Source organism: Suillus subalutaceus, assembly GCF_016647625.1.
Source record: "Suillus subalutaceus strain FC151 chromosome Unknown DFJ58scaffold_212, whole genome shotgun sequence".
NCBI lineage: Eukaryota > Fungi > Basidiomycota > Agaricomycetes > Boletales > Suillaceae > Suillus > Suillus subalutaceus.
Window position 1 is genome coordinate 50,454 of NW_024540461.1, and position 27,458 is coordinate 77,911.

The following is a 27,458-nucleotide window of genomic DNA, read 5'->3' on the forward strand; positions in this document are numbered from 1 at the left end:
GGAACATTTAAGTTAACAAGGTTCGCTGCTTTTATGAATGAAAATTTGAACTTCGGATCCGATTTGCATGCTTATTACTAGTAGCTGCCTGGACCCTATGGTAGTACAATATAAAGTATGACACGTGCAAGTACTTGTACACCCAGGATCATCACTTCCATACCATGTCACAAGATGGAACTCTTATACATCATGATAATGTTCATGGTCCTCCCCCTAATTATGATGTTTTCATGATCTCTTCCCCTGACCATCCGTTTTTTTCCCGGCACGCCTGTATGTCAAAAATATCATACTTGGAACTCATCTGACTATTTTCATACAGATTACTAAGCGGATGTTCAAGGATCTTCATCAAGTCGTTTTCAGCATAATCATCTTGCGCGCATGGACTTTAGTTCCCGCAATCTTGAAAGCTGAAGCAGGCCATCACATTAAAATTGTGGCCATCAAGAACAATCTTACTGGTAAGTTATAGGCATGTAATGACTTTCAATTATATTTATGTAATCTGATTGCATTGCATAGAGGCTCAGCAAGAAAATCCCGCGATACTATCCTTGAACTCTGAGATTGGGTCACGTGGTCCCATCCAACTTATTTCGCTGTGGAAAAAGTGTTGTTTTGGATACCTCATTCAAGCCAATTTTTTGGATCCAGTTGCTTTCAATTTCAGCGCTTTTGTCCTCAACAGGATTACACTCGCCCAACAACTGGAAACTCGGTACGAATGGCTGCATTACCATGATTCATTAACTGTGAGTACTATTTATCATTCTCATTTTTCCCGCTCGATTGAGGATTTGAACTAGGGCGAGAAGAAGCTGTTTTGAAACACACTTCCCTTGGGCTTGATGGCGGAATTTCTTTCCACCAATTATTCTGATGCTATTCGTCACGAAATTATCAGCAACTGTGCAGGCCCTCGAATCCTCAACAGTGGGCCAGGGCTCGTCAATCTCAGGTACACCCTAGCATGTGCTATTGTTATAGTGCGTATCATAGTCTTTCATTCATTCAGTAGCTTACTCAAGCGACCCTCAGCTGCAACATGCCTTCAGTGCAGACTGGAACTGGGCTAGCATCTGGGCCTTTGATCCTTTTTACAGTTCAGATCTCGCAGATGACATGGAAGCTGCCAATTTTTTCGAAGAGGTGATCTTAATGACGTCCCAGCTAGCCACTAGCTGGGACATCATTTTTCCACAAGTCAGAGAAACCATAAACCTTGCAATGTAAGTCCAAATGCTGCACTGCATTCATTGAGGTCTGATCCTACTGCAGTTGTAATGTGGATCCTCATCTTACAATGCACGCGTGATTAGCATCTTTCCTTCCATAGCTTAGTTAACGCGTAAGACCAAGATGTTTGACTTGTACCATACGATATCCAATGCTATAGCCACTCACAGGATGCTTGTCTGGTTCGGACAAATCATCCACGCATTTTTTCCTGCTCCTCCACGTCTTTCTCCGCATTGCCTGGGATAGGTGTCACCATACGGCTCAGCAACGAAGGTATCAGTTGTCGTTCCTCAGTAAATTCTGTTTGCTCGCTTGATCTGTGGTACTGTTTCTCCAGCGCTCAAGGATCATTTGGGCAACGTGACAGAGCCAGAATTGCGAGTTTGTATTGCTGGTCGAGAGTTTGACACCGCACCACTCGTGCTCATATGCGAAGGTCCTGTCATATCTGGTCTTTTCACATGGCCTCCATTGCGTCCCGAGTCAACCTCAACCCTCCATGCTGCTTCTTGCCGTGCACCTTATGCCGGCATAAAAATTGTAGCCAAGCCTGCACAGATTGTGTCCTACTCTTTGCTTGCTTGCCAGGCTTTGGCAGGTAGCTTGCGCAAACTCACTCCCAAGGTGAATTTTTATTCACCTTCTGACTGAATAAGCTATTCCACCGAAGTATTGCAGCTGCTCGAGGCATAAAGACACTCAAATTTGCTGGCACTGAGGAGGTTGTGTATGAGTGGAGCGACTAGCCTCTCGCGAAGCTCCAGGATTACTTCAAGAAGGATGTCCTCACTCTTATCGGCTATGGTTCTCAGGGCCACCGTCAAGGCTTGATGTTATCATTGATGTCTGTAAAGACGGCGAAAGTTGACATTGTAAGGCACCGACCAAATTCGTAGTTCTGATTTCACTGAGTGAAGTGCGCAGACATGTCGCCTCTCTTGTACTTCGCTTCACCTATGGTTGCAAATTGACTAAAGATTATGTCCGCCTGGCGGAAGAAATCAAATTCGACAATGGAATAGCATTTCAACCTTGATGGATAGTAGATTCCTTGCCGTTATGTTCGTCTCATATTGGTCATACTGTATTGTACTGAATTAACTTTCCCTCGCAACAGTCCCAAGTCAGTTACCAGACATGCACGCAGTGCAAGAGATGGGCATTGACTGCGAGGTTGAGATTTGAAAGATGCATCCAGGAGCCTTACATTGCAACTCGTTAAGTTGTTGTGCGGAGTATTACTACTATCACACACGACTATGCTAATCCCTATAAACGCACTGGTCAGCTCGATGGCACTGCTCCATCGTCATTTGTTGCTTGCCATTAATCTCGCTGTTTACTGCCCTTGGAAGAGCAGGTCCTCATGCACGCTGCTGGAAGTGTATATGGAGACAAGATGCTCGCATCACTCCTTCGCCATACTCTTCGCTCTGGCTCAGCTGCAACCAACACTGTAGGTGGTTTGCTGGGCTGCTCACACCTTGCTGACGCAGAGACTACGTATAACAGACATCATTAATCTTGTTCCACATAGCCTGATGGAAGATGATGAATATGAGGGCTCTCGTATTCCTCGTATGTCGTGGATCATGTGCAATGTCTGGTGAGTCTTTTTTCATTTTATTAGCCGATCCAGCTCACATATGTGAGATAGGTCCATGACCCATGACCCCAAAATATATAAAGATGCCGAACTCTTGAATCCCAATCGGCACCTTTCACTGAACAACTACCACTGTGTCCGCCATGAACATGTCATGTTCCATTCCGTCTACTGTCTCAAGCATATCTTTTTCATTCCTGACAGTGGAGGACATCAAGTAGATTCTGCACGGTATTCTTGTATGTCTTGAACAGGCCGAACATCGGTAGCCTGTATGATCATGTGCTTGGTCCCAGCGATCGTCAGGACATGTGAGTGCCTAGCTCTCGGTGGCCTTGGGACAGGTGCGCTGACGCTTGACATCTAGCTATGCAACATGTCAATTGACTCACGTGCCCAGGCCACTTCGGTCACATTGAACTCCCTGCTCCTGTGTGCTACCCTTTGTTCATGGCGAACATGTACAACGTTCTTTGTGCAACAAGTATAGATTCAAACTAGGTCGATCAGTGGTATGCACATGCCCTTCCGTTCATTCTCCTTGACTGAAGCGCTCCTTGTTAGATCTGCAAACATGTCGCCAAACTCCGCCTGTTGGAACATAGTCTCCTGTAGGCTGCACTAGATGTGGACAATATCTCACACGGCCAGTGACGATGATGAAGGCAGTCGTGACGAAACCATTTCTGAATCGGAATCCCGTGTTAACTTATTCGTTATGGTGCGTCTCAGCAAGGCTTCTGGCAGCGAGTGGGATCACTACATGGACAATCTTGTCTATCAGGACCGGACAGATCTCATTCAAGAGTTTACGAGAACAACTATCATGAAAGAATGTAGCAATGAAGGTTGTGGTGCGTGAATTAGCTGTTTTTGCTGTATGTCAAATTTTGGCTTAGCAAGATAACAGCTTCGCCTACACATTCCGCAAAGAGGGATTCACTAAAATAGCTGAATATGATATCTCCATCAAGCAAAAAAACCAGCATGGAGCTTTCAGCCTTAAAAGGCCAGATGTCCTCTTTTTCCAGCAGCAAGCTGTGAATGCTTCAAAAATTCGCTCTGAACCTTTGAATACCATGGACATAGACTCAGAATCTGACTCGGAACCTGACGAGGAGCCGACATACTCAGACGAGGAAGAGGAACTCCAAGTTACCCGTCTCTTGAAAGAGAACGGACTTCTTCGTGCTGCAAATGGTAAAGTCAAGATCACACGCGGCCACAATGAGCGTGTCATGGCACCAGAAGAATACCGTGCTCATTTGCATCTTCTTGTCCGTAACTGCCTGAGATTTGTTCCCTTGTCTTTGGCTGACATGGCCCCTTCTCTCCCCTAAATGCTGCAGGTCTGTCATTGGCATCTGTCAACATGTTCTTCATGGAAGTGATCCCTGTTCTGCCAACTCATTTAGTTCGCCTGCTACACTGGATGAAACATTGTTCGAGCACCCCCAGAATGAGTTTTTGCCCAGGGTATCGGATACGTCGTGTAGATTGCATGATTTAAATGCAGATCTGCATGCCGCTTCTGTGAAGCAATCAGGTGTTGACGGTATGACACGGCGTCATTTATTTAGTGCTTTACTCGAGGGACCCATTCATTTGCAAGCCAACGCCAATAGCCTCATGAACAGCAACAAAATCCTATGCCTGTCCACAACGGTAACCCCCCCCCCCAGTTGGTGTCAAGCAGGAGCCCAAAAAGAAGGGGGGTCTTTTTTATAAACATATGATGGTACGGAATAGTTTTTTGCTGAGTGCATATTATTTGATTTTCTTGGCAGGGTAAACGTGTCAACTATGCAGCACGATACACCATCTCACCAGATGTAAATATCGAGCCAAATGAAATCAACACCCCTTCTTGTCTTTGCAAGGAAACTCGTGAACATCTCCAATGTTGCTGCTTTGACGGATACAGAAGGCAAGCCCCACTTCAAGTACATCATTGAGGGTGCAAATCTGTTCTTCACTCAGCAGGCAAGGTTGCACTTGGAGAAATGCAGGGCCGTCATGTTTAAGGACTCCAGTGTGAACAAGGGTAAGATTAGCTTACTATTATTCATCCGTTATAAAATTGCCAACATGCTGAAATTTATACTTCTGATGTAGGTCACGGAGCTGCCAACGTCACACTGGGTATTCCTCGGTTGCGGGAGATTGTGATGACAGCTTCACAAAAGCCCAAGACACCTTCGATGACTATGGAAGTTGCGCTTGGCATGTCCCAGTTGGACATTGACATCTTTTGCAAGCAGGCTAGCAAATTGACGTTGTTTCAGCTGGTTGACAATGTGATGGTCGGAGAGTGTTTGACTGTGCAGAGCGATGCATGCCGGATCGAATTCGTTATAGCCATCGTCTTCTTCCTCACAGAAGAATACACCAATGAGTATGACATTCTGTCCCAGGAAGTTCTCGCTGTGTTTGCAGTGGTGTTCCCATTAATACTCAAGGAGATTCGGACGGAAATGAAGAACATCGACACAGATCTGAAGGGCCAGATAGCGCAGCTTGGGAAGGGAAGAGATCAAAAGAATCGGCCGCTGGTGAGGCGGAGGGTGAAGATGGCGAGGATGAGGGTGAGAGCCCAAGCCATGGTAATGATGACGATGGCCAGATTGAGCAAGGGGATGGTGACGCTGTTGACGCAAAGCGAGGCAGAAGGAGCAGACATCCTACGAGCCTGACGATGACAGTGAAAGGGACTTGCATGATGCCGCTATCGGGGCGGTTTATGTCTCAGACACAAAGGATGGTGAAGACGAAGACAACAGAATTGGTCGTCCGACGGTTATTCATGCACAAACTCAAGTCGCAGCAGACGCCTTCATGGATATCTTCCCTCAAGCAAATTCCTTCGTGTTTATGAAGTCAAAATGCTCTATTCGGCTCAAGGTTTGTGTCATTTGTACCTTGTGTTTTTTTGCCGTTACCTCATAAAGTTTCAGTTTCCTGCAGACTTCCTAAATTTTTGGTTGGGCACACTTGTTTGAAGACTATTATGCGGGAGATTCCTGGCATCACAGATTGTTTTAGTGCGGTTGTAAAGGAACGCGGAGTGGTGAAAATACGAGCACACTATTGTATGGTTCGACCTGAGCTGGGAGCAAATCTAGCTGACTACCAATGAATCCAACTTGCAGGGTATCTGGCAATTTACAGGCGCAACAGATAACAACATCATCGATCTGGATACTATCTATTCCAATGACATCTACTCCATCCTCAAGGCTTATGGCATGCAGATGGCGCGTGCTGCGATATTATGCAAGGTTGGTGGAGTATTTGATGCCTACAAGATTGATGTTGATGGGAGGCATCTGGAACTCATTGCAGATTATATGGTCAGATCTTTACTGGCTAAGCACGCAGCTCACTTACTCACGATCCTATTAACGGCCGGATATTTGAAGGCGCCTACAAGCCGTTCAACCGCAGGGGTCTCTCAAGTAACCCTTCACCCCTCCTAAAAGTGTCGTATGAGACAACTACTGCCTTCCTTTCAGACACGAAGTTGTATGGTGACTTTGACGACTTGTCCACGCCATCAGGTAATCTGGTCATGGACAAGGACAACCGAGACGACTTCATTTTTGCAAAGCCCTCTGATCTTAAGCTCCCTGTCAATCTTCACATGTACACACTATTACTTATTTTTGACTTGCCAATGGAAGAGCATTTTGAGGTGTTGTTGAATGAGACATCGTATTCCAATCCCCCCACCCACCCACACACACACACACACACACACACACACACACACACACAGGACTATGCGCGGTAAATACTGCACCAAGTACTCATCATAAAAGTAGCCGAAAGCACAAGCACACATGTTGGATTGTATGTTACCGTAGCTCATCATCCTATTTCCCACCCCTGCTCACTGTTGTCACGGGTGATAACGTGCCCAGTTAGTTAATTCCATGGTGCATCTTCACTGAACTAACAGACCTATGGTCCGACTTTGTTCTAGAATCCAAGGCTCTATCACTGCAGCCGTCATCTTAATTTTTTGCTTTGCTTTGATGGTTGAACTTTCTTGTGGCGCCCAAGGGTGCCTACAGACATTGCAAGATCAGTGTGCTCTTACTTTGCACCACAAAACATGCGTGGAATATAAGACAATGATGGTTGTTGTCTTTTAGAAACGGAAAGATCGTGCCCATACCGCAATAGCCGTGAAGGCACTCAAAGACAAGTAATCTGGCCCTCTAGTAAGGTTTATGTCACTCGGGACTTCAGATTGGATACTAACAAAGCAATTTTCAAGGGTTTCGTCGCTCCGGCAGAGAGTTCTGCAAGTAATACTAGGTCGCAGGAGCAGGCACGGCTTCCTGAAGATCTAGCTGTTGAAGAGATTGCTCCCTTGTCTTTTGCGTCTGAGTCCTCTATAGATGTTGACCCAGATACTGGCGCCACAGATGCCACCAATGCACTGGCAGGGAGTCAGGATCTTGATGTATCAATGGTGATAGGTAAGTCTGGTAACTTTATTGATTTCTTGCACCGACCGCTTTCATGTCAGATGACTCAATTTCGGGTGAATCGCGCGCTCTTCCCAGTGCCATCAATGTGAACTTGGATTGTATCGGTGAGAAATAGATCCTTGCACTTTCACATATGCTAATGTATGAAATAGCTTGCACTAAACCTCAAAGACACATCAGACTACCAAAGCGATATCGGCTCACTGAGCCTGTGGAACATGTTGTCCACAACATCGAAACCTCTACTCAGGATGTGATACAAGATACTCACTCAGTGACACATGATGTACTGCCAACTAGCAGCGTTATCCGCAGGGTAATCCTCCTAGTTACCGAATCCCTTCGCAATGTCATTGGAGCATTTGGTCTATTTCATGATTACCCACAATGCCCATCTTATGAACCTGACATTTTCATTCCCTCACGTTTACCGGCCAAAAAATTCCCAACATTACAGCCTCTTACATCAATTCCTCCACCTCCACATCCCTTTCCAAACATGACTGTGTATCAGCTGCTCAACTGGATGACCAGCGGAAGTACCAGAAAGTCTGAAGTGGAGGTTTCACGTCTGGTCCGTGACGTGTTGCTTGCAGAGGATTTCGACGCCATCAATCTGCAAGGCTTCAGTATGAGGAAGTATTTGAAACTCTTCGACATTCCAGATCAAAATTCACCAAACGCTGATGTGCCCTCTGCAGTAATATTCCAGGAAGGTTGGATAGAGATGGATGTGACAATAAAAGTCCCAGGTCGGAAGGTTGATGCTTCCGGTGGTCATCCCTTTAAAGTCCCTGGGTTTCACTATCAACCGTTGGCCAGTGCCATTCATGAGGCATTTGCAGACACTCAAGCTAAAGCATTTCATCTCTGGCTGTTTCGCCATCTTTGGACCAACCCAAATGATGGATGCACATATCGTATCTATGATGAACTTTACACGTCAGATGCGTGGATACAAGCCCACGACGACCTACAGAAGCAGTCCAAAGAGCCTGATTGTACTCTTGAGCGAGTAATTGCTGGCTTAATGTTTTCCTTGGATGCAACACAACTCACCAACTTCGGAAACGCAACGGCATGGCCATTATACTTATTTTTTGGCAATCTGTCAAAGTATGCTCGTGCAAAGCCCGGCTCTGGGGCTTGTCATTTAATCAGATTCCTGCCGTCTGTAAGTGTCATTTACGCGGATTGCTCGAAGTGATTTCACATCTGGGCGTAGCTTCCAGGTCGAATCAAAGATACTTTTCGAACCCTCAGAGTCTTTACAAAATGTGGGATAGCCACTCTCTACACCCACTGCTGGAGAGAGCTCTTCCAGGGATGTTGGGATACTCTTTTGGACGAAGAATTCCTCCATGCATACCGCCATGGTATTGTAATGAGATGCGCTGATGGTATACTTTGCCGTGTGTTTCCCCGAATATTCACATATTCTGCCGACTATCCAGAAAAGTGAGTGATCTCAAAGACGCCTGTTACACGCTGCTGTAATGTGAAAAACAGGATTCTCATTGCGACCATCAAAGACATGGGGTCTTGTCTTTGTCCGTGCTGCCTGGTAACAAAATCGGAAGCCGACCGTGTTGGATTTATGAAAGATATGTGTGGGCGAATTGAAGATCTAAGGGTTTACTGCTTACAGAAGATACAGACTGCTCGGGACATTGTATATAAGTCCGGGTATGTGGTTGATGGCATTGCGGTCGAAAAGGTCCTCTCCAGTGAGTCATGGGTTCCGACTATCGTGAGTATCTTACTCGTCCTATTTACTCTTCCTGATATATGGCATGCAGAATATCTTCGCCCAAAAACTTGGCAGCTTCGGGCTCGACCCATTTCGCATGTTGGTCGTTGATATTATGCATGAGTGTGAATTAGGGACTTGGAAGAGTCTCTTCAGTCATTTGATCCGCCTCTTATATGCACTTCCCAATGGTGCTGAAGTTGTAATCACACTCAACCAAAGGTAAGACCTCGTTATCCAAAACTCGCAGAAAGGCTTACCATACCTGCAGGTTCAGACATGTGCCCACTTTCGGCCGAGGTGTTATCCGAAGGTTCTCTGATGATACATTGAGTATGAAGAGGCTGGCTGCAAGAGACTTCGAGGATATCCTACAGGTCGTTGTTGTTTCTTACTAGAGATCATTACTGATGTTATTGCAGTGTGCTATGCCCATTTTTGAGGGACTCCTGCCAACCCCGCATGACACAATAGTGCAGACCCTACTATTCAGGTTTGCTGAATGGCACGCTTACGCAAAATTGCGGCTGCACACCGAATTAACTCTGGATTCTATGTCACAATCACTTACTTCTCTCACTGAGCAGCTTCGCAAGTTTTGTTGTCAGGTCTGTGATAACTATGATACTACTGAACTTCCGAAGGAAAGGGCTGCATGGTATCAACGCGAAGCACTTAAAGAAAACCAGACTACTGACGCACCATCATCATCTCCAAAGAAGAAATCGTTTAATATGAGAACTTATAAGTTCCACGCTCTTGGAAATTATGTTCAGTGTATCAAATTATTTGGAACGACCGATTCTTTCACGATGCAAATAGTAGGCGCCAGTTGGTTATCAGTTTGAGTTTCTAAATTCAATGTAGATTATAGGGTGAACTCGCTCATCAGGCGATCAAGGCGCTTTACCCATTCACCAATAAACAGAATACCGTCAAGCAGCTCTCAAAGCATGAACGATGTAAGGCTGAGTGTGAGTTTGATCGGGAATTGTGAACAAAACGGGGTAAGAACCAAACAGGAGGAGAGGTGAACTAGACGTGGTGTAACACGTGAACTGATGCTTTTAGAGGTTTTTCTGGTCGTACTTGGAGCGGGGTTCTGACTATTGATTTCGCTGTAGGTATCAGTGTACATGGGCACTATATATACGTTTTGAATACTTGGATTAAGCCAGATGCGGCGTGAAAATGCTCAATAGTGAAGTGAAAATACTCGAATGTAGGAACAGGAGTGGTGTGATATGAGGGGTAAGAAAGGCACTGAAAGGTAAAATGACAAAGAAGAGAATGTATCCGCGTGACTCGGATGCGATGAGTAACACTCTTCGCATCAGTGACTCACGCAGAAGACTCCGAACATGTAGTTCGTACATCTTGTTTTTGGAGAGCGGTCGGTGCATAAAGGACACCCAGTCCTTACATCACCTCCCTACTTCGAATATCGACCATCCTTGGTCGATCCTCTAACTAAAAAAATTTGTATCGTGCTTGAATTGGTCAAAGAGAGCAAGTATTCAAATATCAAAATGAAACAACGGCAAAACGGAAAGGAAAGAAGGGAGATGCATCTAGTTTTTGTCTGGAAGGGTACCCGCAAGGTTCTCGATATGAAGGTATTGCGTGACGTTGAGAGAGGTCGGGGATCAAGGAAGGTAAGGAATGAGACAGAAAGCAGCAAACTTGAGTTTGGAGACTGAGCCGTCTACCTCTGCCAGACGGTAAGAGCCTCCTTGAGAGCGCAAGAGTACAATCATGGGTCCAAAGTAGCGAGGCTTGCATTTAGTGTTGGATGCTGCTTCGATCTTTTTATTCAGTACAAGGACGAGAGAGCCGGGGGTGAAATCATAGTCGTGGATGGTGTTAGCAAAACGTTTCTCGAAGTCACAGATGGATGCGTAGCGGCTTTTGAGCACACGGTCATGAATTTCGGCTAAGTCTTCTTCCTGTTTGGCTAGTTGGCGAGCGCGCATGGCTAACAGGTCCTTAGTTGAGAGGAGAGTTGGAATGTCAGGAAGAAGGAATGTAGCTTCGGTGATGTCGAAGGGTAGAAGGGGCTCGGTACCGTGTGCCATGAAGAACGGAGTGTGTCCCGTGGCTCTTCGGGTTGTGATACGATCAGCCCAGAAGACTTGGTGAGTGAAGGTGGGCCAGGATGTGATATCGCTGTTGCAGGTTTTGACGAGGGAGTCGCGGATAGTCCTGTGAGAGCGTTCGACGATGCCATTTGCCTTGGAGTTGTATGCTGATATACGAATGTGCCAGATACCATACTTGGCTGATAGCCAGTCTACAGCTGCTACGAAGGGCATACCATTGTCCGTGATGATTTCTTCAACTCCCCCCATCTGCATAGGATGTCCTCGAACAAAAATGCTCCCAGTGTTCTCCCTGTTTCCTTAACATTCGAAACTCTGGCCAATTCGATAACGAGCATCGCGCTTGGACGATGTAGGTGAAACCGTGTGAGGCACTTCAGTCAACCACTTGAAATGACCTCTTAGGTCTATGTGTTTGTGGCTAGCAAAGGACCTAGTGGGTGTGTTCTAGGATGGTATTCCCAGTATTTTACCCCATGTACTGGGATGTCCCGGTCCATACTGAAGCAAGTATCTGGGCCATCCCAAGGACCTATTTTTGATCTTTCCCAATCCCAACTGGGATCACTCTAGCATGTCTCTGGGATGTCCCAGGGCATTTATCAGGAGGGCTTTCCCATCATAAATAGGGGTGATAGGGGTCCTTTTTCAGACATTTTGACGGCATAAAAATTCACGATTTGTACATCCATAGAAGGAGTAGTACTAGGTATGCAAGGCCAGTATATGCACTTGAGACAAGATTTGATATGGGACAAAAACCTGCAGGATTTTTGGCTTGAAACAGCGTCCTAAACGTAAGAGAAGTCTAACTGAGTGCAGCACTAGTCATTGAGTAATGAGGTTGTCTTGCGAGCAACATGCAATAAAATGTGGGAGCTTTACTTGCGAGTCTGTTAGAAGACAAAGAGGGGGGTGGCACAGACTTGGATATGCAATAAAATGTGAGAGCTTTACTTGCGAGTCTGTCATAAGATGACAGGGGGGGTGCACGGAAGGGGGGGTGGCAAAGATAATATGCAATAAAATGTGGGAGCTTTATTTGCGAGTCTGTCATAAGACGACGGGGGGTGTGCAACAAAGGGGGGGTGGCATTAGATAATATGCAATAAAGTGTGGGAGCTTTACTTGCGAGTCTGTTAGAAGACAAAGCGGGGGGGTGGCACAGACTCAGATATGCAATAACATGTGGGAGCTTTACTTGCGAGTTTGTTAGAAGACAAGGCGGGGGGGGGTGGCGCAGACTCAGATATGCAATAAAATGTGGGAGCTTTACTTGCGAGTCTGTTAGAAGACAAGGCGGGGGGGTGGCACAGACTCAGATACGCAATAACATGTGGGAGCTTTACTTGCGAGTCTGTTAGAAGACAAAGCGGGGGGGGGGGGGTGTGCAAGGAAGGGGGGTGGCAAAGATAATATGCAATAAAATGTGGGAGCTTTACTTGCGAGTTTGTCATAAGACGACGGGGGGGTGTGCAAGGAAGGGGGGGTGGCAAAGATAATATGCAATAGTGGGAGCTTTACTTGCGAGTCTGTTAGAAGACAAAGCGGGGGGGTGTGCAAGGAAGGGGGGTGGCAAAGATAATATGCAAAAAAATGTGGGAGCTTTACTTGCGAGTCTAACATAAGACGACAGGGGGGTGTGCAAGGAAGGGGGGGTGGCATTAGATAATATGCAATACAATGTGGGAGCTTTACTTGCGAGTCTGTCATAAGACGACGGGGGGGTGGGGTGTGCAAGGAAGGGGGGGTGGCAAAGATAATATGCAATAAAATGTGGGAGCTTTACTTATCTCATGTCTGCTGAGTGTCGTAAGGGGTGATAATGCGGAATCGCTTATTCTTTGCTTGCAATATGGTAGCAATATGGAAAATGGTTTGGCACTGTCCAAGGTTCTTCCGGCTATTTCTATGTTACTGTTCCTGGCTGGGAATGTTGATAAAATGATAAGCCATCCTCTCATTCGTGACGGGGTGTTGCATATTCGACTCGAGTAGGCCATCATATACAGCTTGAGAGATGAAGTTTCCAATTTGAGGAGGCATCCTGTATTGTGTGTTCAGGAAGAGGGCATGGTCCTTGAGATGCTTGACCTCGAAGATGCTCTTCAGGTCGTGGATATCATCCTGACCATAGTGTGGCAATTGTTTGTCATCGCCAATGAAGCAAATCTTTCTAATGGAGGTATGAGAGGTGAAGAGAGGAATGTAGGCGCCAATCTCAATTTGGGATGCTATCTAGAGGGGGGGGGATAGATAAATCTGACTAGCTAATGGCACTGTTCGGGCTCTCCCGCCTACCTCTCTAGTACTATCTGGGCCTTCCCGCCCACCCCATACACATCATCGGGGCTCTCCCGCCTGCCATTCAATTAGCAACTGGGCTCTCCCACCGACCATATACGCATCCTCTGGGCTCTCCCGCCTACTGTTCAATCAGCAACCGGGCCTTCCCGCCAACCCTACCAACACCATTTGGGCTCTCCCGCCGACCATATACGCATCCTCTGGGCTCTCCCGCCTACCATTCAATCAGCAACCGGGCCTTCCCGCCAACCCTACCAACATCATTTGGGCTCTCCCGCCGACCATATACGCATCTTCTGGGCTCTCCCGCCTACCATTCGATCAGCAACTGGGCCTTCCCGCCAACCCTACCAACACCATTTGGGCTCTCCCGCCGACCATATATGCATCCTCTGGGCTCTCCCGCCTACTGTTCAATCAGCAACCGGGCCTTCCCGCCAACCCTACCAACACCATTTGGGCTCTCCCGCCGACCATATACACATCCTCTGGGCTCTCCCGCCTACCGTTCAATCAGCAACCGGGCCTTCCCGCCAACCCTACCAACACCATTTGGGCTCTCCCACCGACCATATACGCATACTCTGGGCTCTCCCACCTACCGTTCGATCAGCAACCGGGCCTTCCCGCCAACCCTACCAACACCATTTGGGCTCTCCCACCGACCATATACACATCCTCTGGGCTCTCCCACCTACCGTTCGATCAGCAACCGGGCCTTCCCGCCAACCCTACCAACACCATTTGGGCTCTCCCACCGACCATATATGCATCATCTGGGCTCTTCCACCTACCGTTCGATCAGCAACCGGGCCTTCCCACTGATCCTACCAACACCATTTGTTGAAGTGCCTTGGAAGCCGGAAATATTGCAAGTGAGGGTAAATTGACCAGCTCCTTGCACTGCGGCTCTGTGCAACACACAGGCAAGTTCTTTCCAATTAACTTGGAAAATTTTCAGGTGCTCTTGCAACCCCTCAATCAAACTCAAGTGGGGTCCCTTGCGAGGCGCCTTTGGAAATTTCTGACCATAATGGTCAAATCACGTGATATGCACATTCTCGACCTCTCTGATATCAAGTACCAATTACATTTTCCTCATCAGATTTAGATTGTGCAGCACACCTAGAGTACTACAAATTAAATCTAACACGTTTTGTTGGGCTATCTATCAATGATTCATGAATTACATAGTCACCCTCGATGTCATGTTCCTCTTGCCCTCTATACTGATCCGCTAATGCAATATCTTCTAAAACATCCATAAGCTCCTCATCACCACAGCCAATATCAGATTCCCAGTCATCTCCATCATCCGATACATGATCTTCGTCATCAGGGTCATCAGGGTACACCACAGGTGTCCCATTAGCAAGTTCGGTTTGAGACGGCCCCCAGCAGTCAGGCATAGGCCATGCACATGGAATGGGACGAACCTTCGTCTGCCACCCCAGTACAAGGACAATGAATTGTCGAGCACGGCAATTCATGTGATAGAGGATCGCTTCATCATCTTCTTCGAAAGTCAGCATGGAATATTAGTGAGGTGCGTCCAAAACTCACTTGCATGTGCACGCGCCCTCTGTAGACCATCCCACTCACGCATGGCCCACTCTTGCAGAGCACAGCGCTCTACCTTCACACGAGACTCTTCTTCGTTGCATCGGTCAATCTCAAGCAGCAGTCTGATCGCAGCACGTGTGACCTCATCAGCTAGCCAATCAGGGGGTTCCGGCACGACATCGTCAAGTCCAATGTCCTCCCAAATATCAGCATCAATATCAAGATCAAAAATACCGGTAGGAGAGATGGGGTTGGGTGGTATAGCATTCGGAGGACTGCGGCGTTGTCTGATAAGAGCACTAAGATCAGCACATAAGTTATTATATGTGGACACGAGCTTTCGTATCGTAGGATTGCGCCGCTGGATTGCAGCATCGACATGGGAATTAAGCTTGCGCTCTGTGACAAAAAAATGCAGTCAGTTGAGGTCCTCATGTACAAGTTAGAACATAAGTACCGTTTACAGCTTGCCTGTAAGAGCGTTCAAGCTTCTCAATTTCGAACTTGCGCTGTCGAAGTCGTTCGCGGATACGCGTTTTAAGAGCTTGAGCGTCTAAACGGACTTGTAGATATATGTTGCGACGTAGTTGTTCTAGACGGGTGCGCTGACTGATGCCAAGTCTTGTCTTCCAGCGGCTCAAAGTGTCTGCGACTCTTGATCGGTGAGCGCGCTCTTCAATGAGACGAAGATTGTAGTCAGTGAGATTGTCAACATTTCCCATACAAAGTTGCGTTTCCATGCGTCGCAACGCTCCATCAATCTCAATAAGAGATTTCTCAAGGGAGAGAATTTTTGAGATTTCCTCGTCATTATTTGTCTTCGATCTTCCTGTCGAGTTCACGTGCATGAATATTGTAATTGTACATCACGAACGGTAGCACTTACGAGGCAGGGGTTTCGTCTGATATTCAACTTGCGATTGCCATTCCTGGCGTACACAGATCTCATCGACTGAAAGCTCACGTAGAGCCTGCGTTGCAGTACTCTTCTTCTTGATGCAGTTATTCCACCTCCGGATCAACCAGTTGCCATATAAACTAAGGTTCTTCTCATCGAGGTGCCGGACTTGAGTGTTGAGGACAAAAAGTCGCTGATGAAACTGAAAAAGCGGTCAGTAAGAAGCAAACATGTAAAGTATAGTCAGAGGTGAATGAATAATACGACCATGGCAAGTATGGTCATAAGCGGCTATAGCTCGTATGCAATCATTTTCGAAACAGAGACACTCACCCCAGAAACGCGTAGCGGAGCAATGAGATGTTTCAGTGCACTCCATAAACGCTCGCAACCTTCTCCATCCGAAAGGCCAAAGCCTTCACATTTGCGAGGATGGTATATAATTTGACATGCCCATTGGTGGCCGTAGGCGTGAAAGACTGATATCGCGAAAGTTATACGGCGAAGAACCGCATCATCGAGGAGTCGGTACTTGAGACAACTTCGATGAAGCTGACAGCCAATGTCATACAACAGGCCAACGGTCATATCGGTAGGGAGATTATCGAAAAGTTTCTGGATGAGGGCGAGAGCATAGTGTTGCTTTTCTCCCGCCGACGTCATGTTGGCGAGCCATAATACACGATCGTGCCGACATAGCATGGCCATCACGCCTGTATCTGCAAAAAATTGGGTACTAGCCTTTTCACGTTTCTCATCAGCGGCAAGAAAAGAATCACCGCAGCCATCTAGCACAGACGTCGGGACTCGCATGCCATCCTCGTAGTCATCCCCCTCCTCTTCTGTGGCTGCAGGTCGCTTTCTCTTGCGACCCCCGATCAAGGGGTCTGCCGCGACAACTCCGCACATGAACCTCCATCGATGTCACCTCATCGTCCGAAAGGAAAACCGATCTGACTGGGTTTGGGGGATCTGGCCCTCCACCGCGTTGGTCCGATGAACGTTTTTGAGTGAAGCATGCGTCAATACAAGTATGGACGTCAGGTCTATCATATACTTTAGAATTGTTTTAGTTGCTAATATTGAAACAACTTACTTGAGATTAAGAGTTCTACTTTTTCGCCAATCATCCAAGCCAAAACAAATCGGACAACGAGACCTTAGATAGTCACTTGGACGTGTTAGTCCCTCAGTTGACGGCGGTGGAAGTGGGCGATGAGTTCCAATGACATTGGACAGGTGATCATCAGCACTCATGAAGAGTACAGAGTACCAATGATAGGCGTTACCAAACCGACGACGAAGATTATCCTATAAAAATATTGATACTTCAAAACTCAGTATAGGCACTTGACTCACCTTGGTGGTAAGGTGATACCCGCGGCCAGCCAGAAAGACTTCGAGTGTTTCGCACCAAGCAGTTGTGTTGGGAGTGGTATGTACGAACAAGGTTTTGACAAGTTCCAGCAACTGAAGGTCGACAGCGAGGGAAGGAGCGATGGGAGCGCAGGCAAAGTAACCGCGAGACAGGAGCTGAAGGGGAGCAGGCGCGCAAGTGCAGCACTCAATTCGTAATATCTCGATATCTACGATATTATCAGACAACTAATAACTCAGGTAATAAGAGAGACATACGATTGAAGAGTATGCAAGTGATATCGAGAACCCTCCGTCGACAAGACGATTTGCACTGAAAGGTAGCAACTCCATCTGGCTGCAGTTCAATTCGATCGCGAAGAGAAGTCGATTTGCGCAAGTATGTAAGGTATGGAGCGATCAAGGAAGGAATGACTTCGTTTGTCCAGCGTCGCCACTGATTCATCTTCTTTTGGCGGCCCTTCGAGGGGGAAGGTAGGATTGAATCACCATCGGAGACGTAGTGTAGTGAGCTGTAGAAAGACGAGTGTTCTTCACGCTCTGAAGTATTCCCAGCGGATGGACTATCATGCTGGTTAGCAGTATCGGCATCGCGCAAAGGCTGTTGCTGCTGTGACCTTCCTGGATTATTGAGTGATTGTTGGGTGAGGCGTTTTCTTCCGGGAAGTACGAGTAGTGGGGGGGCTATAGGAAGATGAAACTTGCTGCTTTGCTGCGGTCGCCGCCTCCTCGTCACCATTGAAGAAGTGATGAGTTCGTGCTGCGTATTGTGAGAGGGTGGAGTGGACGGCCCAGCGATAGGGTTGGATGAGACCATAACGAGATATTGAGAGCCAAGCACGAAGCCCGCGTTAAGGTTGGTGTCAACACGAAGGCAAGCACGAAGCCCGCACTAAGGTCAGTGTCAACCCGAAGTCGACTAGGAGATAGTCGAAGGCAAGCACGAAGCCCGCACCAAGGTCAACGTCGACACGAAGTCAACTACTAGGAGGGACTCGAAGTCCCAAACTTGCGTCGAATACACAGACGAAAAAGTGGTCGAATACGTCGATCAACCTTTGGAGCAAATGAGGGCTAGCAAATGTGAAGGAAGGAACTCTACCTGTTTGTGTACACTCTGCTCTGTGAAACTGAAATATTAGCGGTATGCGGAAAATAAACGTTGATATCTAAGATAACCTGTTCAACCATGACAAAATCCCATGTGATTGCAACAGCAATGGGTAACACAAGGTGGTATACAAATTATTGACTATTGGGGGTATATGTGAATTAAATTCGTAAGATGACAATGATTGCGATGGGAAAAGAGCACACAGCATCTAGATCTAGGCGACCGAATACAGTAAGTGAGGAACGACAGGTGGACGACCAGTATTGTCGAAATAAGACTGAACGTAAAAGAGACAACATTCCTTCATCCCCTTCCATATGTTGTGCTCACGTCCGGTAGCATCAAAAGGTTGTTTGAGGGACTCGGGAAAGTGCTCCCACGCTGACAACACCTTGCGGAAACTTTCGAAATATGGTAAAGCGGCGTCGAAAGATGGCGCATTGAGTCCGTCGTTCTCTTGAGGTAAGTCCCTGTTCCAAACTTTCAACGACTTCGACGGGAAGATGCTACGAAGAAGCTCCATCCTTTCCTTCCTCGCCTCCTTGTCCTTACGTGCATCGCGCCCAAGATGCTCATCCAGGTCCAGAAGCTCATATCGAAAACTTTGCTCACAGATTTCATATACGATTTGGCGTGCGAGATCTGCGGGGGGATTGTCGAGCGTGGAAATGGCTATATCCTTTCCACGCCAGTGAACATTTGTGGGTCCTGCCCACAAGGCCCGCAGTACCGGAACTTCCTTTTGGAAAAGTAAAGCAGTCGCTGCTTTCGACTTGCTGGTCTTGCCGGACGTCCGCGTGTTCGAAGGTTCCTGAGCGTGCTGAGATATCAAGAAATCGCGCCAGTTCTGGGCGCGAGGAAGAGGTCGAGGCCTTTCGTCATAGACACGTTCTATCCAGGTAGGGCGGCATGCCAGCCAGTTGGCAAGGTACTTCACCAAGGATTGCGGGGAAAGAACGTTAACGAATAAACCTGGATCGGGAAGCGAGTACCCATCATCCATTTTGTCTCTGGGATGCTTGATGCAAATAATATCTTTGTTTGCGTCCTCCAACGCTATCTTGAAGAAAGAGTTCATTGGCGGCATATAAGGGTGATCTATATCAGACCACTTGTCACGGCCAGATACAGCTTTATTCTGACGCGGAGCGGTTGCATTGTCTGAGGAATTAATTAGTCACAACAACCATGAAAGAAGAATGCTGAACTTACACGGCGCAGGCTTGGCACTCATTTTGGCCTTCCCTTTGTCTACGCGCGCCCTTCCTACCAATGACTCCCTCGTTACCATCTGTTCCACTTGGGGTTTTGGAACCGGTAGCTTTCTCAAAGTTGGAATACGGCTGACGAGCGGCCTCATGACGCTTGCGATTATTGGGACCCTCTGTTGATGATGTCGAATGGTTGGGCGAAGAGTTTGACGGGATCATGATACATGCCGATGACGAGGTCATCGGGTGGTGTGAAGGAAACGACTTTGACGATGTTCATGTTGGCATTGACAAGTCTGGCATCGCGAATAAGCCAGACAGGAACTCCAGCAGCGTGCACCTTCGTAGCGATAGCGACATCTTCGGTGAAACAAACCCATCCATTTGGGGTTAACCTTGTGCGTAGTGTCGACGAATCGCATGCGAGGCTCGATAATTTCGTAATAGTCTATAACCGCCCAGATATCGAGAAACCGGCGCTGATATTCAGCAACGATTATGACGATGTCGCGCCAGGCCATGGCTTGCTGGAAGCGCTCGTAGACAGCGCGCATTGCATGCGCCCACCCAACTACATGATCCTCCTTGTGGGACCTTGCAACCTTGTAATTGCTAACCCGCGTATTGGCCTTCTCGTACAAGCGCTTGAGATGGCCGACAATGTCGGTCTTGAGTTGACCAAAAGGATTGCCGGGAGAAATGGGCGTGAAGTCACTTGCGAAAGTTGGTCTGAACCATGGCGTACATCATGCTTGAGGTCGGTCCGCATAGGCTTCCTGGCGTGGGATTGCAAAACTTCGAGCGTATAAGTCGTCATACATCTGCGGCCACTGGAAGGGATCCAGGGCCCAATATCTACCATCTGCGCTGCGCTTGAATGATGTCGGATTCGTTGTCGAAGGGTTGGGGAATGAATTTCATGTTGGGAGTTGTGATTACTCGGTGGCCATATGTAGCCACACAGAAAGCATCAGTGGCAGTCAGGTAACCTGGATATCGTCAATCAAGAGTAGTAGAGGTACGAAGATGCCAAAACGTACGGTCACCATCGCGCATGAATGGCTTGAAGACAGGAATCGACATGGTTGTAGCTCCAGGAACCGTGATATCGAGAACGGGGAAAGATACAGCGACTCGCAGTCACTGAGGAAGGAAATTTAAACGAAACAGCGACTCGAAGTCACTGCCGATTAAAATGCTACCACGAAGGCAGATAGCGAGAGAGTGTGTCTTGAAAGATTCCAGGAGAAATCTGACGAAGGCGTGGTGTCAGTGATGATAGCATGAATCAGTGTAATGAACGAACTTACTGTAAAGGGCGACAGGAGTCTTGAGCGAGTCTGGTTAAAGACCTAATGTAGTCATAATAGCGTGACGAATAACGAATGTACTTACCTATGAAGTCTAAGACCCACGAAGGCAGTAAGAGTCTTGAAAGATGGGAGAGATCTGGTGAGGGGCGTGATGTTAGTAATAATAGCATAAATCAAGGCGGGTCGTAGCACGATACTGAGCTGGTGGATGACAAGACTGCCGACCGAAGTCTAAGCAATCGATAGTAGCAAACAACACGAAGTTGCTGCTCAAAGGACGCCCACCACGAAGGTAGACTGTAGAGGCTGGGGAATAGGCTGGGGAATGTGAGCCGCCGCGATGAGGAGTGGCGTTGAGGATGAGGAAAAGCGTTCAAAATGGACTTCACACTTGATTCAGTGTGGGAAAGCCCTTACCTAGAGTGGGAAAGCCCAGACCAAAGCCTGGGAAAGCCCTTCTGATTTCGACCAATTTAGTAATCTCATCAATGTTTGGCCCCGTTTCCACTCATCGTCTGCCCTCTGCCCTCATCGTTTGCCCCCATCTTCAACCTCTGGCCTCATCGCATGGTCTGCCTTCGAGGCAGACAAGTTCTGCCTGTATGACTTCGTGTCATCCAGCGCTATCTGGCCGTCTGACTACGAGTCAGATTACGGTCTACCTACCTCAACACCTCGCCCACATCCATCCTCTACAAATGTATGTGTCCATTTAACTCTATTCTAATTGATTACACGCAGATTTTTCAACGACATCCTCATCTCCCACCCTTGTCTCCACCGCATCGACTGGCCTGATCGCATGGTTCTGCCTTCGAGGCAGACACGCTTTGGGCTGGGTGACTTCGCGTCATCCAGCACTGTCTGGCTGTCTGACTACGAGTCGGATGCCTCAACACTGCGCCACTATCTATTCGTTCTCTGCGCAAGCGCATGTCCAGCAACTCAATTCTATTTCATCGTCTGCGGGAATTTTGAACGCTCAACATCTTTGTATTCCAACTACCGATCGGTACCGTCCTCCCCCATCTTACAATTATACAATCGTTTCATTCTACTTACAACAGATAATCAAAGTTTGGGGTATGCAAAATATGGTAGGGACACTGGCGCGTATAATTGTAAGCATTCTTTTCTCGACACGCTGGAGGAGATTTTTGATGATGACCATGGCATCATCAGTACCGCCAGTAGCCTGGACTCTTACGCGCGGAGAAGCTCATATTCGCCCCATCACCCATTTGGACCCTCATTTTCGTAAGTTTCGAAGCTTTTTAATGTGGGCCATCCCCAATAAGTTAGTATACGATCCTTTGCGGTGAATATTCCATTTTTCTAACAATGTTCTTTCAATGTACCTCTGTTCGTTTCGGTGTCGATTGGGCGGGATTACAACTTTGGAATATTATTTCTTGATGTGTATTGGGCGCCTTACCATTAGTTAAAACCCGCAATGTTCGTGTTTTTTAAACAAGAATCTTTCTTCTTTTGACTCGCAACCATTAGTTTTCTGTACTCTTCTATCGTCCTGTCAGACTTCGAGTCTTGAAATCTAGCTGTAAGACTTCGTGTTTCACAAGCTGCCCTGCTTCAACATTCGTGTAAAGCACCCCTTTTCTCAGTATCAAGCCCGCCTACGTTTCAATGGCACCGTCTACCAGAAATGCAGCCCGTCGTGGTGCTACCGGTACTGGCACTCATGACCCCACAGTGTCTGGCACCTATGTCATGCGCACACGCAGTGGTGTTGCCATCAACCCCCCCGCCAAAACAAAATAATAAGCGCCAAAGAAATGCTGTCCCCGAGTCATCTCCTGCTCCGGATGACCCTCACCGGCCAAAACCTCGTCCTTTACCCCGACGTTCCTCGGGTACGACCTTTGAGGACTATGCTCGAATCCTTGCTCGCCCTCGCAAACAACACTTAAAACCCACAGCGGACTCCGTCTCTTCTGGAATGGAGTTGCAAAGCGACCATCCCCCAGGTAATGACTTACGGCATTCACAACAATAACTATACTAACCCCTTTCATAGATACACCTGACAATCGACGATGACGTACCCGTTACGGACACTCGCATGGATGATGATATGAACGGCGGTAGCGACAATGATGCCGATGATGATATGACCAATGAAGACCGTGAACACAGCCAGGCTACGAAGATGAGGATGAGGATAATGATGGCTCCGTACGTGGAAAGACTTCAGGTATATTATTTTTCATTTAGTATATCGTTGGGAAGGCTGACGGTTGTCACCGTGAAAGACAACGTAGAAGGGGATAGCGACAAACGACGCCAAGGATGGCGATGAAGAGCCTGAGGGTGGCGATGAAGAGCTTGAGGGGTGGCGATGAAGAGCCTGAGGGTGGCGAAAAATACAAGGACTTCGAGACTTCACAAGGTATGTACTATCTTACTTTTCTCTTAGTGGGGAGGGCTGATGTCATCTGTTGTACGCAGCCAGGGAGACTTCGGCCTCGAAGGGTCAAGAAGGGCAGCTACAATTTACATTTCGATGATGGTTCTCAAAGCTCTTCATCGGATACCAGCTACCGTGAAGGCCCCGCAACATCTGATCAAGATTCCGCCCATGAGTCAGATGCAAACAAAGACCTCGACCCCAACCACAACAGCCCGTCTTCACCGCCTGCTAAGCGCAGGAAAAGGTCTTCAGCGATCGAAACTACCTTGGCCAACACTTCCCAAAAAACATCTCACTCGACAACCGTTCGCAAGAAGCATGCAGCTATTTCACATGGTGGCAACCCCACTCCAGCCAGTATAGTCCTTTGGCCCGACGCCGGACATTGACAACAGTGAGAATGAAGACGAACCCTCAGGTCATTTAAAGCGTGGACGGCTATGTCAGGAGGGCATCGATGAGGGCTCAGGAACTTGGACAGAAAACAGCAGAAGAAGCTCGGGTGATTGGCGCCAAGTATGGCAAGTCCGCGCGCGCTATTCTCATTGAGGCTGGGTCTGTCCATCAAGCATTCACGATCAGAGTCCTGATTGGAATGCCCACCAAACGCTGGTTCATGGATAATAACCCCCGCAAGGACAAAGAATGTCAGTCCCCCCCATTCTGTGGTGTATATGATGCTAACTCGAGAGTCTCAGCTATCATCGACTGGAAAGAACGTCAACGCAAACATTATCATGCGATGGGCAAGGATGACGAAGAGTGGGACATCATTCGCAACTATAACGTTACTGGCGGCAAATACCAATCAATCACGCGGCCAAGACCATTTTGTCAATGAGGGGAGGATATTGCAAGAAAGGTACTCTACTTCATTAGCGCATTCTAAATTACGACTAATGACTCAATACAGTTGTCTGCTTATTCTCGCCTTGAAGGAGTCGAGGCCATCGGCTGTATATTTGATACAACACAAGACGAGGCTGCTCGACAGGCCATCGGCTTTGTCGCGGGCTCCGACCTCATAGTCAAGTTGATCAATGAGCAATCAACTGGATGCTCGCGCAATATTAGATTGGGTCGTGACTGCAACGAAGTACGTCTTATTATTCTGGACTTTTCCTACCTCCTGATATATTCACAGAGCGAAAGGCTACAATATATCCGTGCCGCAGTTCATGGGGGGGAGTAGGGGCTTACGAGATTCTACTTTCAAAGCCAAACGAGGCTCCCCGCGACCGTTACAGGAGGATATGGCCAATTATGGTACTCGAGCACACTTGTGAGTACTCAAGTTTGTCCAAATTCAACGATTCATTGGATTCTGCTCAAATAGCGAAGTTTGGGTATCAACCCAAAGCAGTCCAGTGGCGGAAGCTTCTTGACTATGCTTTCCAGTACAAGTTCATGATTAAGAACTGGCCTGAAGACGTCCTTCCTATCGGTCCCGAATTCAATCCTCACAACCTAAGTTCTCAGCACCTCAAGCTACTTGTCGTTCCTTTCATCAAGCGCAAAGCGCATTCTTATTATGAGGCAGAGCTCCGCACTGAAGCTGAGAGCTTGTTAGAGCTAGAGAAAAAGTCGAAGGGCAAGCGCCGAGGTCAGGGGCGCACTGTGGAAGACGTCATGAGTGAATTAGATGTCGATGTACCCGAGATCGAGTTCGCAGCTTGGCCAGATGGTATGTCATTTCCACGTTATCATTATACCTTTGTTTTCTGATGTCGATTGTGCAAGAATGTATCAAGCAGCTCAATGACGAGGTGCCGGAGATGTTCGACATTCCCTTGGTGACCAGTGCCTTGGATGTTGTGCTACGCAAGCTAGTAGACTCCGCCAAATTTAAGGCGTCTGTCCCTGAAGATATATTGGCAGCTCATGAAGCACATCCGGATGGTCAGACTCCCTCTACTCACGACACGCTGCCAAGTGATCATGAATCTCCTGTCACTCCGAGCCCCCCGACCTTGCCATCAAACCAACGTCACCCTACCAATTTCACAGCAGTACATCGCCGCGAGGACACTCATCTTCCTCAGTCCCAAATGTGTTTGATCGTGAATCTCGCCCTGTTCTGCCTACAAGCAGAGATGAACCTGTCGGTGGTGGAAGACGACAGGCTAGCCTGCCGTTCAAGGCGAAGAAACCTTTACGGGTAAGTGCTACGCTATTCCGTCAAGACTCAATGTTGATCTTCTTCAGGTTGACCCTACATTCATGCGCCGCATGGAGGAGCGTCCCGCTGACTCTCGTAATGATGCAGACTTGGAGTATGTCTTACCTTTCCACGACTTCCAACATATATTAATTTAATTGCTTAGGCTTGCGCCCTACCCAGGCCCTCGTCGTGAGGACAGAGATTTCGTTGCCCCAAACCGCCGCCGTGAATATTCTCGTTCACCTCCTGTATACCCTCAGCGAGATCCATCTCGCTCAAGGTACTATCGGCCCACCTACAGGCAACGCGAGACTTTCCTGTCGCTTAGCGATGATGGTTCTTATCCTGGACGTCCTGCTCACTCACGCCGGCAAAATCATGCTGATGATTTCAATCAGAGGTTCCAAGTAAGGAGAGCTGGTGACTCTCATTATGAAGACGGGCCTTCGCGGTTTCGCTACTAACATGGGCAAGAATTGTGCTGTCCACTCATTCATATTGACTTTGCTTGCCTTTGGTTGTTCATATTAGCGCCTCACGTTTTTGTACTTCGGGTACCTCTAGCTGTTGTACTTCGTGTACCTCTCACTGTTGTACTTCGGGTACCTCATCACTTCAGTTGTCTCTTGCGGGGATGAAGCTTTCACATGTAATGTTAGTACTCCCATGTGTCGGAACAAGACAGGTCATGTCTGTCTCCCTTTTGTTGACGATCTGTAATGCAATCATATGTGTACCAACGGCCCAAAACGTGTGAAATTAAGTTTGCGCACTATATCTGTGAGAAGGTTTGGTGACAACGACGAATGGCAACATAATTTATCATCACATGCAAGAGGATTGAATCGACCTCCACGGATTTTTCTGCTGAAGAAAAAAAACAAATATTAAAATGCACGTTGGCAGGTTCGAACTCACATAAACATGCTATGCAGGCATACACACTCTAACCGTTACACCACAAGTCCTTATATCTTTAGGGTGTCAAATTGTATATGGCTGCTGAATGCTGCTCATCTCATCAAAACTTTGCAAAGTCTTTTGCCCGTCATCCTATTCAGTCTACCACACTAGCAATTATGTAGACATGTACTTTGCACACAATATTGCTTTTTGTAGATTTCAATTTCTATATTCAGATGGATTTGTGTTCATTGTGCTCAGGTAAATGGAAATATGTGCACTTTGGGTTGAATACAAATACTGAAATGCATGTGATTTGAACATACTCCGAAGTCTACAAGAGCTGATCAAGGCCAGCATATAATAGCATAATTAGGGTGAGTGGGAACACCTGGATAGTAGTTGAGAGGTAGATGGAAGAGTCCAAATAGTGTCATTATGGTCAGGAGGGAGAGCCCAATGGTATATTAGGGTCGGTGGGAAGCCCAGATAGTAGTAGAAGGGGTAGGCAGGAGAGCCCAAATGATGTTATACAGTGGGAGAGCCCAAATGGTGTTGGTAGGGTGGCGGAAGGCCCGGTTGCTGATTGAACGGTAGATGGGAGAGCCCAGAGATGCGTATATGGTCGGGGGAGAGCCCAAATGGTGTGGTAGGGTAGGCGGGAAGGCCCGGGTTGCTGATTGAAGTAGGGGAGAGCCCAGAGAGAGATGCGTATATGGTCGGCGGGGAGAGCCCAAATGGTGTGGTAGGGTGGGGGAAGGCCCGGTTGCTGATGAACGGTAGGGGGAGAGCCCAGAGATGCGTATATGGTCGGCGGGAGAGCCCAAATGGTGTTGGTAGGGTAGGCGGGAAGGCCCAGTTGCTGATGAAGGTAGGCGGGAGAGCCCAGAGATGCGTATATGGTCGGCGGGAGAGCCCAAATGTTGGTAGGGTTGGCGGGAAGGCCCGGTTGCTGATTGAATGGTAGGCGGGAGAGCCCAGAGGATG

The 27,458-nt window shown here is 47.6% G+C and overlaps 12 protein-coding genes across 12 annotated transcripts; 7 read left to right on the forward strand and 5 right to left on the reverse strand.

Moving 5' to 3' along the window:
• Nucleotides 1-164: 164 nt before the first annotated feature.
• DFJ58DRAFT_847301 (uncharacterized protein) lies at nt 165-2,141 on the forward strand (the record flags this gene model as incomplete). The annotated part of the gene is made up of 8 exons (XM_041393438.1): nt 165-200; nt 326-467; nt 529-758; nt 922-964; nt 1,025-1,235; nt 1,403-1,518; nt 1,583-1,869; nt 1,992-2,141. The coding sequence occupies 8 exons, from the start codon at nt 165-167 to the stop codon at nt 2,139-2,141; spliced, it is 1,215 nt and encodes a 404-aa protein (XP_041236618.1).
• Nucleotides 2,142-2,611: 470 nt separating this feature from the next.
• On the forward strand, nt 2,612-4,223 carry DFJ58DRAFT_867346 (uncharacterized protein; the record flags this gene model as incomplete). Its single annotated transcript, XM_041394206.1, has 9 exons — nt 2,612-2,701; nt 2,742-2,851; nt 2,903-3,090; nt 3,148-3,195; nt 3,252-3,283; nt 3,337-3,363; nt 3,416-3,462; nt 3,503-3,709; nt 3,762-4,223. 9 exons carry the CDS (start codon nt 2,612-2,614, stop codon nt 4,189-4,191), a joined length of 1,179 nt encoding a protein of 392 aa, XP_041236619.1. The 3' UTR covers nt 4,192-4,223.
• A 3,263-nt stretch (nt 4,224-7,486) lies between these two features.
• DFJ58DRAFT_670200 (uncharacterized protein) lies at nt 7,487-8,554 on the forward strand (the record flags this gene model as incomplete). Its single annotated transcript, XM_041382846.1, has 1 exon — nt 7,487-8,554. One exon carries the CDS (start codon nt 7,487-7,489, stop codon nt 8,552-8,554), a length of 1,068 nt encoding a protein of 355 aa, XP_041236620.1.
• A 438-nt stretch (nt 8,555-8,992) lies between these two features.
• On the forward strand, nt 8,993-9,254 carry DFJ58DRAFT_629263 (uncharacterized protein; the record flags this gene model as incomplete). Its single annotated transcript, XM_041381173.1, has 2 exons — nt 8,993-9,097; nt 9,147-9,254. Coding segments are annotated over 2 exons (213 nt in total), but the record flags the coding sequence as incomplete, so codon positions are not given.
• Nucleotides 9,255-9,366: 112 nt separating this feature from the next.
• On the forward strand, nt 9,367-9,945 carry DFJ58DRAFT_670212 (uncharacterized protein; the record flags this gene model as incomplete). Its single annotated transcript, XM_041382849.1, has 2 exons — nt 9,367-9,474; nt 9,520-9,945. Coding segments are annotated over 2 exons (534 nt in total), but the record flags the coding sequence as incomplete, so codon positions are not given.
• Nucleotides 9,946-12,990: 3,045 nt separating this feature from the next.
• Nucleotides 12,991-13,431, reverse strand: DFJ58DRAFT_670205 (uncharacterized protein; the record flags this gene model as incomplete). Its single annotated transcript, XM_041382848.1, is given in 2 exon segments — nt 12,991-13,099; nt 13,115-13,431. Coding segments are annotated over 2 exon segments (426 nt in total), but the record flags the coding sequence as incomplete, so codon positions are not given.
• Nucleotides 13,432-14,636: 1,205 nt separating this feature from the next.
• On the reverse strand, nt 14,637-17,786 carry DFJ58DRAFT_719223 (uncharacterized protein; the record flags this gene model as incomplete). Its single annotated transcript, XM_041384591.1, has 10 exons — nt 14,637-14,945; nt 14,967-15,019; nt 15,067-15,465; nt 15,524-15,895; nt 15,953-16,166; nt 16,298-16,828; nt 16,872-17,010; nt 17,061-17,275; nt 17,324-17,550; nt 17,600-17,786. 10 exons carry the CDS (start codon nt 17,784-17,786, stop codon nt 14,637-14,639), a joined length of 2,646 nt encoding a protein of 881 aa, XP_041236624.1.
• An 883-nt stretch (nt 17,787-18,669) lies between these two features.
• Nucleotides 18,670-19,689, reverse strand: DFJ58DRAFT_735406 (uncharacterized protein; the record flags this gene model as incomplete). Its single annotated transcript, XM_041386625.1, has 2 exons — nt 18,670-19,616; nt 19,668-19,689. The coding sequence occupies 2 exons, from the start codon at nt 19,687-19,689 to the stop codon at nt 18,670-18,672; spliced, it is 969 nt and encodes a 322-aa protein (XP_041236625.1).
• Nucleotides 19,690-19,826: 137 nt separating this feature from the next.
• On the reverse strand, nt 19,827-20,749 carry DFJ58DRAFT_735407 (uncharacterized protein; the record flags this gene model as incomplete). The annotated part of the gene is made up of 4 exons (XM_041386626.1): nt 19,827-20,006; nt 20,062-20,380; nt 20,526-20,655; nt 20,707-20,749. 4 exons carry the CDS (start codon nt 20,747-20,749, stop codon nt 19,827-19,829), a joined length of 672 nt encoding a protein of 223 aa, XP_041236626.1.
• A 608-nt stretch (nt 20,750-21,357) lies between these two features.
• Nucleotides 21,358-23,796, forward strand: DFJ58DRAFT_735408 (uncharacterized protein; the record flags this gene model as incomplete). The annotated part of the gene is made up of 6 exons (XM_041386627.1): nt 21,358-21,401; nt 21,457-21,679; nt 23,015-23,191; nt 23,259-23,329; nt 23,368-23,386; nt 23,446-23,796. The coding sequence occupies 6 exons, from the start codon at nt 21,358-21,360 to the stop codon at nt 23,794-23,796; spliced, it is 885 nt and encodes a 294-aa protein (XP_041236627.1).
• A 68-nt stretch (nt 23,797-23,864) lies between these two features.
• Nucleotides 23,865-26,032, forward strand: DFJ58DRAFT_735409 (uncharacterized protein; the record flags this gene model as incomplete). Its single annotated transcript, XM_041386628.1, has 10 exons — nt 23,865-24,054; nt 24,106-24,194; nt 24,321-24,503; nt 24,552-24,581; nt 24,626-24,689; nt 24,744-25,091; nt 25,148-25,393; nt 25,450-25,565; nt 25,613-25,680; nt 25,732-26,032. 10 exons carry the CDS (start codon nt 23,865-23,867, stop codon nt 26,030-26,032), a joined length of 1,635 nt encoding a protein of 544 aa, XP_041236628.1.
• Nucleotides 26,033-26,913: 881 nt separating this feature from the next.
• On the reverse strand, nt 26,914-27,423 carry DFJ58DRAFT_735410 (uncharacterized protein; the record flags this gene model as incomplete). The annotated part of the gene is made up of 1 exon (XM_041386629.1): nt 26,914-27,423. A coding segment is annotated over one exon (510 nt), but the record flags the coding sequence as incomplete, so codon positions are not given.
• Nucleotides 27,424-27,458: the final 35 nt, after the last annotated feature.